Consider the following 15,421-nt stretch of genomic DNA (forward strand, 5'->3'; position numbering starts at 1 on the left):
TAATTAGGTGGCTTTCAATAATGATGTGATTTAGAAGGAACTGAAAGAATGTTGAAAACTTTTGTATGAACTTTTTATGAAGTGTTTTAGTTCTGTAGCATCTTAGAGAGCAATATGAGTGCCTTGTAGGTATTGTTGCTTCAGGCAATTCTGAGAAACATCAAAGTCTGGAATTTTTGTCAAGCTCTCTGGTTATGAGGTTTTTATGTAATGTTATTCTCTAAAATTTAAAATTTCCTGTAAAACACCAGGTTTTAAATAGGAAAATTTATTGCGTTGAAGAATTTTTTTTATACAATTGTGCTTTTAAGAAAGTAGTTTTTGTTAAATTAATCATTATGCTCTTTATTATCTTACAATATAAGCAAATATGATAATGCAATCATGGTGTGATAATAGTAAGGAGTAGCTATAATACCCGGCGCTGCCTGGGTTTTCTTCAATTATTGGGAGGATTGAAAAAGTGTCAAACCACTGTAAAGGCATATACATGTATGAAACACATTACTGGAGAACCAAGGTAGCCAAAGTAAACATTCCGAAAGTGATTGTTGAGACCATGGAACCATTGTTACCCAACAGTTTTTCGCCCATTTTGGGCATTTGACCAGCTCTGACAAACCTTTAGTAGCCTGTCTTTCAAGTCAGGCCCCGTTTGGTATATATGCAAAATTTGGCGATGATTCATCTAAAATTGTAGATTTGTATAGAGAACATACACACAGACACAAAATAAATTTTATATGTATAGATTACATTTTAGATTTGTATTTTTTTTAAAACGAAGAACAGTAACACACAAAGTAATTTTCTTTCATGGTTTTACATTTAAACTATTATTGAACTTGGAATAGTAGCATGTGAGAAAAACTGGAAAAGATTATGGAATTCAAACATCATATGTGCATATTTCAGGGGAATAATGGTAGCATTTTGCTTTATTTGAAACTCTAATTAAAGTTGTTTACATTGTGCCACAAAAAGCATTTAATATATTTTATATTGAGTATATATTACACATGAGAGAGAAATATATAGTGGCAGACCTCTCATCGCTGTCCAATAACTGAATTCTCACGAAATATGAAGTGAGCGAAATCTCATGAAAATTATATTAGTTAATAGATATTAAAGTGCATACAGTCCCTTAAAGTTTTACTGGAATGATCAGTTTTCGAAGCAGTAATGGTACATTTAATTCACAAAATTCAGTGTTTCTTAAGTCTGTCGATTTCAGTCATAAAATTATGGTTGTTGGTTTTTTTTTACTAAAACTGTCAGTTCACATGAAACTTATTTTACTAAATATATGACTTATAGGACCTAAGTACCACATAAAAAAATCAAATTTCATAACTGTTTGGACATAAGATAATCTTGTAGAATGATAGGTGACAACATTTTTTGTAATTAAAACTTTCCTCTAAGACTGAGGGTTTAGGAATTAGCTATTGAACAATGTGAGTGGGCATCTTGTATACAGGGTGATTCAGAAAAGATGAGGGAAAAACTTTAAGAGATGGTAGTACACACAAAAGCAAACAATTTTCATCAAAGAATGCATGGTCTAAAATGAAATGCAAATGTGCTACAGGGCGCAGCACAGTAAAACCGAGGATACGAGGAGAAAACACAAGAACAATGTATATGTTAAAAAAACAACAATGAATAATTTACAATTTTTGCTCAAAAGAGCGACCGCCAATGGTGGCGCAAGAAGAACAGCGGCAAAGGAGGGATTGGCGAACACTCTGGAATATTCCAGGCATATCGCAAACCTCCCCAGCAGCAGCCGAAAGTCTTGCAATTGGGCCCTCTTCACAGTCAAGAGGAGTCTCATACACCAGACTTTTCAGCTGTCCCCACAAAAAGAAATCAAGACACGACAGATTGGGTGATCGTGGTGTCCAAGCTACAGGAGCACCTCGCCTGATCCATCAGTTTTGAAAAGTCCAGATAGTGCCATACCTCTTGCCTAAAACGGGCTGGAGCTCCATCATGCTGGAATCACATTCGCCACCGTAGGGCAGTTGGAATATCCTCCATCAAGTCTGGCGCCTCTTACAGAAACATCCGCTATTTTCCCTTGTCAAGGCGTTCTGGCAGAAGATACGGTCCTGTTAGGTGGTCGCCGATTACTCCTGCCCAAACATTGATGGAGGAGTGTCGCTGATGCCCATGTGGATTTACAGAGGCCCAGACATGTTTATTGTGGGTATTAAATGCACCATCTCATGCGAAAGTGAATTCATCGGAGAAAAGAAAAGTTCGGGTGTAAAAATCTGGGCGTGCTGCACTCTGATGTAGGAGCCAGCTGGCGAAGTCTACTTGACAAGCATAATTTCCTTCATTCAATGCTTGGACTCATTGAAAATGGTAAGGCAACCTCTCACCCTTCAGCACCCGCCATGTCGTGGATTGTGGCACACCAAGGCTACTGCTCACAGCTTGTATGCTTGTAGTTGGCTAATCTTCCACCATCTCCAAAATCTTGTCTTCCACACCTGCTGTTCTGGCAGTCCTTGTATGACCTGCATCAGACTGGGAAGCAAGAAAGGATTCCATTTTGCACAGCTACTGATGCAAGCGCGCAAATGTTTTTGGATTGGGCAACTGCCTATGGGGAAAACTCTCACCGTACATTCGTGCTGTCTCTGTGGTACTTCCATTTGCAGCTCCATAAATAGAATGCATGTCTGTCTTTTCAGTATTACTAAAGTGCGCCATTATCCCGTACATTACAACTGTTATAACGGTTGCACTTAGGAATAACTTTACAGGGCTGGCACACGCACCTTTTATTCACTGTGATGCAGATTTGCATAGGGTTTCTTCTTCTTCAACGAGTTACATTTGCATGCATGGTGTTCTTTTTCTCCTGATAAATTTCAACAGGAATGCAGTTTTAACGTTTGCAGAGTGGCCATTTTGAAATGTGCTAGCACGTTTGCATTTCATGTTAGACCACACATTCTTCAATGACAATTGTTTGAATTGGTGTGTACTATCACCTCTTAAAGTTTTTCTCATCTTTTCTGAATCACCCTGTATAGCATTGTTTTATATTATATTTTTGACACTGTTAACTGATTTATTGTTCTTTAAAATAGGAAATTGATTCCAAGAATACTGGATGGATAACACCAAAGGATTTCCAGAAAGCCATGGAGCAACAAAAAATTTATACCCCGTATGAGTCATTTGATTTTGTTGAAAAATTTATAATTTCTTTATTAACATGCTGAGGTAAATTTTGGACACATGTAGCCATTAACTTTTTCTGTAAAATAATAAAATAAGCCAACTCTGGGTTGCCTTATCTGATCCCTTTTTCATAAGTTCAACAACCATACTGTTCTAAAAAATATATCAGTTGGATCTTGGAAGTCACACCTGCCTTTCATTTACATTGGAATACAAACAAATACGGGGGAGGGGGAATAAAGATAAAAGAGGACCCATAATCTGAGGAATGAACGCCAGAACTTTGCCACGATTAACAAATTTTGTGGTGATTACTGACAAGATGGGGTTGGGAGTTGGAGAAAAGTTTCGGGGTTTTGTTTAGACGGACGAATGTATACACATATTAGGATGGAGGTATATTTTAAAAGCAATTGGATGGGGGGCCCCATGCCATCTCATCTGTTATCTTACACTTGCCATATTATATACACAGGGTACAAAAAAAACGAAACGAGAATCTTATTGTGAAATATAAAATATCCATCAGAGCGAGTCATCTCGCTTAATACCTTATTTGTGAGCAAATGAGTTTGATAACTTGCAGACTAGAAGCCAGAATCGGAGGTACCTGTGTACCCTTATTTAATAGAAATTGTATTAATTATTTGATGAATTATTTGATGTATTAATTATTAATTAATTGCTTTCTAAATGCTTAAAACCAATTATCAAATAAATTAAAATAAAATTCAATTTATGCTATGCATCAGAATGTAAAATTAAAAATACTTAAAATTATGTTTTTAAAAATGTGATCACTTAGATAGGCCTAGAATTACTGTATTTTCATGACACATATTTTATAAAACAAATATATATTCACATATGTAGTGTATATGACATATATGTTTTATTGAACAAATGAGTTCCATTATGAATTCTTAAATTTTATTTTCAATTCAAAGCAATAAATAAGCATATTCAACCATTTACATAGACAAAATACTGAATTATTTGGAATAAAAAGATTTCTTCAATTTTCTCCTTCAATGTAATATGAAAAAAGAAATGTTATGCTTTCAGTGAAGAAATACAATATCTAATGGGCTGCTGTGAACCAAATCATGATGGTCTGATTGATTACAGAGAATTCACTGAACGATTTCATAATCCAGCTAAAGATATTGGTAAATACACTTTTTTTACTCTAATGATCATTATTTAAAATATTGATTACCTATTTCGCAAAAAGTAAGTGCATCTACACAGTGTATAGTACAATTTTATTTATCCAAAATTTTGAATATATGCTTTCACCTGTCAGTTTGCTACGGAGAAACACAATATATACACACACACAGGCATGCAGTGACATGTTTCCCTTTCGATGCTTGAAGAAAACCTGCCTAAAATTTCTGGATTGTTTAACAGGCTGGACTAGCACATGGCCAGATTACCCAGAGTATATGTACTGTCATATGCATGCTACTTTTCAAAACAAAGGTTTAGTTTCTGTAAATGAGTATGACAATCGTTTCCAATTTTCTTTATACTTTAGGTTTCAATTTGGCTGTATTATTGACTAATCTGTCAGAACACATGCCTAATGATCCAAGGTATGTCTTATATCTGAAATATGTATAGAAATATACTTTTTCTCTATTAGAATAAAGCCATATCAATGCATATAAATTTTTACAATTCAGTATTTATAGTTAATTAGTTCTTTTTATGATTGGGACACTATGTGTGTCCAAATATAACGAGTAATCGCCAAGTATACTTAGATAAAATGTATGCAAAAAAAAAATTCACTTTAATCATTAGTATATTGGAATTAATTTTTTCATTGATTAGCAGTTTTAGTTTCCCCTGTAGGAATAATAGAAATAAATAGCATAGCTTCTGCAGGGACTAATTTTTGTTTGCATATAGGTTATCTCGCTTCTTAGAGACAGCAAGTAGTGTGTTGAATTATTTTGAACCATTTTTGGGAAGAATAGAAATTTTGGGTATGTAGAGCTGTTTTGTTCTCATGAATCAACTTATTTATCAACTTTGTAGTTAACAATTTTTTTTTGGTTATTATTATATTTTTAACCAGAGAGTTTTATTGTGGTTATGTTTGTGACTTGGTATTTTCCCTCACAAATTTTTATCTGATTTCCATTATGTAGGTGGGGCTAACCGAATTGAACGAGTGTACTTTGAAATAAAAGAATCCACAATCGACCAATGGGAAAAACCTCAAATTAAGGTGGGGTAGTAGCATGAAAATTACATCAAACATAATTTTTTTTTGCTCTTTGTTTTCTTGTGCTTATATGGTATGACTCAGCATGAATGTAGCTCATGCTACCTTCTTATGAACTAATTATACTAATTATAGATTTTTTATAAATATTTTTTTAGGAATCCAAACGTGCCTTTTTCTACAGTATTGTTACTGAAGGAGGAGACAAAGGCAAGCTTGAAGCATTTGTTAATTTCTGTGAGGATGCAATATTTGAGGTAACTTTTTTGTTGGTTACAGTAGTTTGCTTTTTGAAATATTAAGGAAGCTGAGGGGGGCAGTGCAAAACTCATAATTCTACTCATGTACAATTATTGAATATTCCTCACATACAGGGTGATTATAAAAAAACTATCCCAACATATGGGCCCCTAACTATCATACCATTCACAGAAACTGAATGAAATTTTGACATAAGGTATTTTGATGTATGCGCTCAAGAATGATATGGAAAACAACAGTGTCACTCTAACAGTTACGGTTACAGTGAGAAAATTTCGAAAATATCAAATGGCAACACCAAGTTTTTTGTATTGGAATGCGATCTCCATACTGAAAAACCCTAAATAGCGTTCAAACGGCAACTGTAGCATGAAAATCACCGGCGGTAGATAGGCTAAAAGTGAGGACAACCAATAAGGACAGAGAAGCAGCATAAAATAAAGCATTTTATTGTGTTTCACGAATTTTCCACGTGACCTTGTGGAGGACTAATCAGGCTGGGATCTCAGCCGAAGAAACGGTGTGACGAATGAAACGAACATTAATGCTCTGGTGCACGGCAAAGTCCTTTTTACTTTTCCTTGCCTAGCTCCGAGGATTTTTGTGCTACAGGTGCCATTCCAACGCTATTTAGTGTTTTTCAGTATGGAGATCGCATTCCAATACAAAAAACTTGGTGTTGCCATTTGATATTTTCGAAATTTTCTCACTGTAACCGTAACTGTTAGAGTGACACTGTTGTTTTCCATATCATTCTTGAGCGCATACCTCAAAATACCTTATGCCAAAATTTCATTCAGTTTCTGTGAATGGTATGATAGTTAGGGGCCCATATGTCGGGATAGTTTTTTTATAATCACCCCGTATATGTAAATAACCTTGCGAATGCTTTATTTTGAATGGTTCATTCAAGTTTTTGATATTTTCATATATCAGCATTACCTGATGAAATGAACAATGTACATTTATTGTTTGAATATTTACTTTTTTATCATCATTCCCAGATGCAACATGCAAGCAGCATCTCCATGGAGGATGAAGAGGAAACTCCTACATGTGCTACTGCATATCCATTTGCAGGAGCAGATGAAGAACCACCGTAAGATTTATTCCTTTTGTTTTATTTATAGCATCTGAAGTTATACATCAAAGTTACTGTTGTATATTCTGTCTAATGTGTGTAAAGAATTGTGTCAGAAGTTACTGTAGATTTGAAACTATTCAAAAAAAATGTTTTGCATTTAATTTTTCCTCAAATTTTAGTACCGTATATACTTCTATATAAGTTGATTCCCCCTCCCCCTCCAGGACCATCAAAACCACAATGCAAATCAAGTTTTTTCTCTTCAAAAACTAACCCTTGCTAAATCAGGTTTTTCTATGAACTGAATAGGCTTTGAAAACTCTCATAAGTTATCACTCACAGAATTCTGTAAAATGGAATCCAATAAACTGGTTACCAATTGAAAATTATCCTGAAAGACTACAATGCATCAAGTTATCCAGTAGCCATCTTTTTGAAAATTGGAGAAAAGCAAACATCAGGGAAGAAAGAAAAACAAGAGCTGCATTTAGGAACAAAGAGAGCGCAGAATCAGATAAAATAAGAAGGGAAAGATAAATAAAAGACAAATGATGAAACCTAATCTTGAGCCAAGAAATAAAATGGTTGATTTGAATTGAATAAAATGATGTGTAAATGTCCCGATGATTTTTATGACTTTTCTCATTATTGAATAAACTTTTTTTATGGAAATGAAACAATATTTTTGTTTTGTTGATATTGAAAAAAATAATAAAGTTATATTAGTTCTATTTCTATTATCATTCAGAATATATATATATATAGTTATTATATGCTATTCAACTGATTGATACAATTTTATTTACATTCTAGTTCGGCATTCGATCCCATCAAGAAAGGCCTTAGCTATGTCAAAGACAGAATAGTTGGTGTACTGTCATACTTGACACCGGCCAACATTAAAAAGCAAATCGCTATTATGAAGACGAAAACATTCCCTGAACTTATTATTGGATTTTTCTACATGATTTTTTACATTGTGTTTTGCACTGGAAGCTTTTTCTATTCCTCGAGTAAGAGTTTATTCCATGTACTTATGTTATTGATGGGTGGACAAGTTCTCGCTGAAGCTGTAGAAGAAGAAGTTGAAGAGGTGAAAGAAGATATTTGGGCCAAACCAATAGCTGCTATTGAAGCACCACCGCCTACAGTTGCTGAACCTGCAGCAGCTGCTGCTGCAGGAGATGCAGCTGATCCTGCAAAAATGCAAGCATTCGGTGTTGACATCACCAAAGGCGAAGGTCCTGGGGATGCAAAGTAAGTTTGATTTTCTTAAAGAGTTTTTCCAGATTATCACTGATTGTCTTAGAATTAAAAATTAGTAAATTTAAAAAAAGAAAATTTTCATGTCAATAACAGTTATACAACAATAATATGTATTTACAGAGTAAATCATACTTTTCAAAAAATCTTTTTAAATATATGATAGAATTTCCATTGCATTTGAAATGAACTGGTAATATTTTAGGTATTAATGGATGCAACTTATTTAAATGAACATAAGCTCATTTGATGAATAAGCATTCCTTAACCCATTTGCATTCTTTTTCTAAATTCATTACTTGTCCCATATTACTCTGCATTGATATGGGAATGGGTTTTACATGCTGGTCAAGTTATTCATGCTCAGTGATGCGGAACACTTACCATAGGTTGTTTCATTTGCAGATGGGTTAATTTGTTGATTCTTATTGCTGATCTGTCTTTTTCATGCACATTTGAAAAATTAATTTTCAATCAATCATAAGGTATCAGATGGCAGTGGCTAAGGGTGTAATGACCCCACAGTCCAGTACTGAACAAGCTGAGGGTGAACCAGGGAGTGAAGAAGATGGTAAAATCACTCCAGAAGCTGGGGAGAAAGCTGCAGATGGTGCTGCTCAGGTAGTAAATATAATTATGTGCTGTGGCCTTATTCAGTCGAACCCCGTTATAGTGAACCGTCTGCGAACCCAACAAAAAGTTCACTATAACTCAAGGCTCATTATATCCAAATTTGTTGAAACATTGATATTTCTTAGCATTTGATGGTGGTTTTGTTGGAAACATTCACTGGCAATAACACACAATTTACTAATAAATTAATAATTTCTTAAATAGACAATCAAATATTAGAAAGGAAGAATTTTGAAGTAGTATTACTTACTTTTATTTTTACATCCTGTGTAAAAAATTTGTTATTTTTGATTGAATACATTTCGATTTTAAGAAAATTTCATCAATTTTATTATTGGCGATTAGAAAAGAGTCCAAAGTTTTTTGTCCACATTTTCCGTAGAAAAAAGTATTCCAAATGTTTGTAACATTTTCACTTCAAAGATTGATGATGCTAACATTTCACTTTCTTTTTCTAAGGGTAGGGAATATTCGTTCTTTGCTAACGAAGTACACACCTCTTATCACAAGATTCGAAATGTCCAATTTCATCTTTGGAAAAAGATTTACACAATGTTTTTCCAGCCATATAATGATCAGTAGGTTTTCATCTTCGTTGTCCGCAATACTGTCTCTTCCTTGATCCAATACATTCTTGGAAAGACCTGTGTGTCGAAAGCAGTTGCGAATTTTCGCATCTGATACTTGTTTCTTGAGACTTCTCCAGCAAAATGATTGCTTCCAAAAGAGAGATGTTATACTCGCTGTTCATCATAACTTTCCAAAATGCACACAACAAACTGCTTCCTGTAGTGAGATTTGAGGCAGTGAATAATGCTCTGATCCATCCATCCATTGCAGCACAGAAGTTGTATTGAGAGGCAAAAAAATAAGCTTGATGCACTTAAGATCTTATCTCTAGATCTGTTCCACTATTTTCCAGATTTTTCAAAAGGTGGTTCGAAAAGAGTGGAGTCTTGTAGTGGATCAGTAGTTGATTCCTAGAAATGGCGGGTAGGATGCAAAAGTGGGATTTGACATGAAAGTCAAGAAATGCTGTCGTTCGGGATCCTTATATGTGTAAACTTACCTTTGAAAAATGGAAAAAAATCTGCGGAAGGGACATTTCAGTTCACTATAAGCAGAGTTTCACTTTCTCAGTTCACTATAAGCGTTTAAAATAACATTAGTTAAATAGGTGTTCAGTTAGGACCACTAAAAAGTTCACTATAACCGAGAGTTCACTATAGTGAGGTTCGACTGTAATATATATTTCATATTTTCTTTTGAGTGGTGAAGGCTTAATTCACTGCATTGAAGGGGTTTGCCAACATACTGATACAGATCTTTAGTGCACATTCTTGGCATCATAGTTGTTATCAAATAAATTTTGCAAACATTGAATGCAGAAAAGGGAAATGCTGCTATGAAAAATGAATAATGTAGAGTTCGAAAATCTGGGATAATTCAGCAAATCTTATGGAGTCTAAAAAAAGAAAAAGATCAGTAATTGATAATTTATAGTTGCGTGAAAAGGTTTACTCAAGAAATATTGTATAGTAAATGAGTCTTCAAGGTATCTAATAACTGTTAACCATTAGTGCTGGCAATGCTATTTAGTGCTGTTAACTATTAGAGTAAATCCAATGACCTGTGAATTTTTTAACTTTATTATTAAGGCTCTCACATTCCAACATCAAAAACTTAGCATAAACTTCTATGATAGTCATATTTACCCCAGTACAGATTACCATAAATTTTAGGCTAAAAAATAGTTATAAGACAATCTACATTAAAATTTTATATGTATAAAAATTAAATTTATTTATTATATTTATGATTAATTAAAATTACAATAAAAATGACTAAAAACACAAAAATAATACATATAACAGTGATTTATTCTCATTTTTCAAAGGGCTTTCTTTCTTTCGAACCAACACACTTCTGTAGCCATCGCCATGGGCAATTTGCTACAGAATGAGTTGTGTGGGAAGTTTGCATATCTACTTACCAGTATGAGTACTTACCTAGTGTTGTGCAGGAATTTTTGGTGCTGCCATCTACTTTTCAAACTATGAGTGAAGTGTAACGATTGAATATTTGTACCATTGTAGGTCTCTTTCTCTCTGTGGCAAGATTTTTTAACAGGGAGATAGGCTCATATTTGCACCTCAAAGTTGGAAACCGCAGAAAACCAAGTTGCATAATAGGCAGCAATGTGCGTAGAAATATTGTCAATTAATGCAATGAAAATAATTAAACATTATCATTTACATCACTGTCACATAAATTAGCAATTTTCAGAAATTGAAAAAAAAAATTGGTAGAGGTTTGAAAATTACAAAAAAAAAAAAAATTCACAAGATTCAAGAACAAATTACCCAGAATATCATTTTGAATGCAAAAATTTTGCTGTAGGGCAAATTGATTCCATCTTGGAAACATGAGGCTCAAATAAAAGTGCCAAAATGTGTTTTTTAAATGAAGAAAAAAAAATTATTTTAATTAGCTTACGATTGCTTATCAACCTTAAAAATTTGCTAATACATGATGAGTTTAGTAGGCATATATGTAGAACATGTGTGGATTCAGGGTGATGTATCTTGGGAAGTGGCAACCAATAGTATAGATTTGTAGGATAGTCCTGGGTTTGATGAATGATATTGAATGAATTGTTGATGATCTGCAATTAAATTAAATAAGGGATAAGGCTTTTTTTTCACACGTAAAGGAGAATTGTAGTTTTAAACATTAATAATTCCTATTATGTTATGAAAGTTGTGAAAATATATAAATTTGAAATTTTATATGATTCTATATTTTGATGAGATTCATCTAAGTATATTTGAGAGGCTATGCTAAGAATATTTAGAATGATACTTAGGGCTCTAGTGAAATGAAGGTTTGGTAAAATTTTTTCTTTAAATCAAAAAAAAAAAAAAAAAAAAAAAAAAACAGCATCATTTCAAAATCTCATGTTTAAATGTTGAACAATAAACTTATTTCAATAACAACTAAAACAGTAATGAAGACTTGCAATTTATTTATTTTTTCAGGCTGCTGCTGTTGAAGCCAAAGCCCCTGAAGCTGAAGTGCCGTACGTATATTTTTGCTCATTATTTGTTATCAATATTTCGCTTTTTTCTATGGTATGAATACAATAAATAACAATAAATTCTGTTATTTCTATTTACGTGCTTATACCATTTGGATTTCAGCCCTCCTCCACCTATGATGATTGTACCAGAACCTATAAAATCTACAGAAACACCTGCTGTTGCTTCCATAAACTTCAACCAGTATGGAAGAAGACTTGTCGTATGTTGAGATGTTCAATTCAATATTTTTAATATGAAAACATTCATAATTCACTTTATATCCCGGTCTTAATTTTGAACTTGAAAAATTATACTTGAAATACATTAATATTTTTAAGTGTTTAGGTTCGACAATTGATTGTTTTTATTAATTATGCCATTGAATCGTATATTATTGGAAACTGTTCAAATTGCGTAATTGGTTTCAAAGTTCACTTTGAAATTCCTTCACTTCAACCTCTAGTCTTGATTTTACATTCAAAAAGCAAAGATTCTATTTCATTATTTCTAGCAGCAATTTCAATTATAGCTGTATTTAATCTTGTGACTCTTGTTCTCTTCTAGAGTTTTCTGGCTCGTAATTTCTACACGATGAAATACTTGGCTCTTGTGATGGCTTTTGCAATCAACTTCATTCTGCTTTTCTATAAGGTAAGTCTGAATTATAAGTAGTTCTTCAGCTAAGAATAATCTTTTCATTCCTATACACTTTTTCTCTTAAATTACTTACTGATGAGAATTCCCACAAACATTGGAGAAATGCTCCAATATTAGCACGTTTCTGATCTTATCAGCAGATCTCATTTCAAATTATTTCTACAGCATACACTAAATTTCACTTAATCAACACATCAAGAAGTATAATTACAGTATTTTCCTGTGTGCACTCCTATGTGAAAATTACATTCCCCATTTATGAAATTTAAGGAATAGAAAGAGTTACTGGTCACGTTTTTTCAGAAATAATTTTGATCTTTTACTCTGGCATCTATAAAAAAATTATTTTTTCTAAACAAATTTCTGAAAATATTTGCTTTTATTCCAATATCTCTAAAAAAAAAGCTGCAGATGAAACACAGCCGCATATAATCTGTGTTGACAAATTTAAATAATTTTTTTGATGATATGATAATTTTTCTAAAATATGATATTGCCTTTGTACTTTTCAGTTTTTGTGTTAGCATTTTTTAACAATATAATGTCTAATCATAGTTTATCATTTCTCTGATTTTAAACATAAAAAAATGTATGATTTTTAAGGGCAGTTTCCTCTTTTATATTTATTGTATTTTTTCTCAAATGATTACTTGCTTTGCTGGAAAAAAATTATGTGTAACACAGATTCTTTAATCGCTGGTCCATTGGTATTTCCTGCAGGTTGCCGTAACATTTTAACAAATTCATAAAGCAGCTACTTAGTTTTAGATTTAATAAATATTATATCATCTCTACATTGGTCATTATTTCTGTCTTATTGTCAGAAGGTCTGCAAATTATTTCTGCCATTCATTTACTTTTTGCCGATCCACAAGTTATTTTTCCCATTTATCTATTTTTTGCAGGTCCACAAATTATTCCTTCCATTTATTTATTTTTTGCCAGTCTGCAAATTATTTCTCTCATTTGACTTGTCCGCGTATTTATTCAACTACTTCCACTGGCATGCAGATGCAAAAAGATGGAAAAATACTGGTTCCTGATGCCACGAAGTAAAATAGAAAGCAAAGAAACATAAATATGACTATTAAAAAAAATATATATATATATATATATATGCAGGGTGATTATAAAAAACTATCCCAACATATGGGCCCCTAACTATCATACCATTCACAGAAACTGAATGAAATTTTGGCATAAGGTATTTTGAGGTATGCGCTCAAGAATGATATGGAAAACAACAGTGTCACTCTAACAGTTACGGTTACAGTGAGAAAATTTCGAAAATATCAAATGGCAACACCAAGTTTTTTGTATTGGAATGCGATCTCCATACTGAAAAACACTAAATAGCGTTGGAATGGCACCTGTAGCACAAAAATCCCCAGAGCTAGGCAAGGAAAAAGTAAAAAGGACTTTGCCATGCACCAGAGCATTAATGTTCGTTTCATTCGTCACACCGTTTCTTCGGCTGAGATCCCAGCCTGATTAGTCCTCCACAAGGTCATGTGGAAAATTTGTGAAACACAATAAAATGCTTTATTTTATGCTGCTTCTCTGTCCTTATTGGTTGTCCTCACTTTTAGCCTATCTACCGCCGGTGATTTTCATGCTACAGTTGCCGTTCGAATGCTATTTAGGGTTTTTCACAATGGAGATCGCATTCCAATACAAAAAACTTGGTGTTGCCATTTGATATTTTCGAAATTTTCTCACTGTAACCGTAACTGTTAGAGTGACACTGTTGTTTTCCATATCATTCTTGAGCGCATACATCGAAATACCTTATGCCAAAATTTATGTATATTCTTCCAATTTTTTTCTGATCTCTAGGTTACGGTACCTGGTGGAAATGGTGAAGAAGAAGATGAAGAAGAAGGTGAAGATGATGATAATGGCAATGATATCCTTGGCAATACAACTGGTTTTGATGATGGCGGCGTACTTGGTGATGATGACGAAGATGTTGAAGAATGGGTGGTTTTAGAAGAAAATGTGTTCTATTTAGAACCTGTGATTCGTCTTCTGGCCCTGGCTCACTCAACAATATCTTTCTGTATGCTAATTGCATACTATAACTTGAAGGTTTGTGTTTTTATACCATAATTATTTTTATTTCTTTTTGTTCCCATATAGAAAAGGGGGAAAAATATAAAAGCTTTATTAGTGTTGTTGTTTGTTGAAAGTATGTATCATAACACCTTTTCTTATCCGTGGGGGAAATTTTTAATGTATGCACATTGTCATTACAGAAACAATTAGCATCATCTTATTCTGTATTACATATTTTTAAAATTCTCTGATTATATGGGTTTCTTGGGTAGGTACCATTGGCCATTTTCAAACGTGAGAAGGAAATAGCTCGAGCTGTAGAGTTTGATGGACTTTATATATCTGAACAACCAGCAGAGGATGATATCAAGGGTCATTGGGACAAACTAGTCATAAGTACCAGGTGTGTTTTGTTAAGTTTGTTTTGCATTCTTCTCAATAGTTTATTTTATCAATATGTGAACTATAAGAATGGGTCAAATGAAAACAAGACAGTGGTTTACTTTCGTATGAGTGTGGTGATATTTTTGTGTTCAGGTAGAGCGAAGGTAAGGAAGGCAACCCCTACTGGGGAATGGACTTGCTCTAGGTCAGGGGTTTTTAAACTGTGAGCCACTAACTTTTGTCAGGGGTGCCGTTGAGCATCGACCCAGACAAAGTTGTTTTGAAGAGATTCTTTGTTAAACTGTTCTCTGGGGAGCTGTGGATAAACATTGATTAGAGAAAAATTTGAGAACCCCTGCTCTAGGTAACTAGGTTCATACAAAAATAAACAAATTATAACCACTGTTCCATTTTCGTTTGATCCACCCTTATATATGAAATTTGGAGAAAACATAATTCATCATAACACAATAGGATCTCAATCATCCAAGCAACAATTTTCTGCTTTCTGGATTGTCCAAGGTACTTGACATAAATTGACTTGAAAAAATTAAGTTCAGTAAA

At 33.4% G+C, this 15,421-nt stretch overlaps 1 protein-coding gene across 13 annotated transcripts in view; it reads left to right on the forward strand.

Annotated features, from left to right (window-relative positions):
* RyR (Ryanodine receptor) overlaps positions 1-15,421 on the forward strand; it is a 178,209-nt gene that overhangs the window by 150,332 nt on the left and 12,456 nt on the right. For all 13 annotated transcript variants that reach the window (XM_089255391.1, XM_089255395.1, XM_089255398.1 and 10 more), the window contains 14 exons: positions 3,111-3,190; positions 4,270-4,373; positions 4,745-4,802; positions 5,122-5,198; positions 5,364-5,443; positions 5,599-5,697; positions 6,706-6,800; positions 7,599-8,042; positions 8,534-8,669; positions 11,720-11,760; positions 11,882-11,981; positions 12,326-12,412; positions 14,255-14,506; positions 14,746-14,876. In XM_089255391.1, coding sequence (XP_089111517.1) covers positions 3,111-3,190; positions 4,270-4,373; positions 4,745-4,802; positions 5,122-5,198; positions 5,364-5,443; positions 5,599-5,697; positions 6,706-6,800; positions 7,599-8,042; positions 8,534-8,669; positions 11,720-11,760; positions 11,882-11,981; positions 12,326-12,412; positions 14,255-14,506; positions 14,746-14,876 — 1,784 coding nt within the window. The remainder of the gene's footprint in view (positions 1-3,110; positions 3,191-4,269; positions 4,374-4,744; positions 4,803-5,121; positions 5,199-5,363; positions 5,444-5,598; positions 5,698-6,705; positions 6,801-7,598; positions 8,043-8,533; positions 8,670-11,719; positions 11,761-11,881; positions 11,982-12,325; positions 12,413-14,254; positions 14,507-14,745; positions 14,877-15,421) is intronic.

The sequence above is a fragment of the Pholcus phalangioides genome, unplaced genomic scaffold, assembly GCF_987345545.1.
Source record: "Pholcus phalangioides strain wild (caught in Gottingen) unplaced genomic scaffold, Ppha-v1.0 ptg000042l_1, whole genome shotgun sequence".
Taxonomy (NCBI): Eukaryota; Metazoa; Arthropoda; class Arachnida; order Araneae; family Pholcidae; genus Pholcus; species Pholcus phalangioides.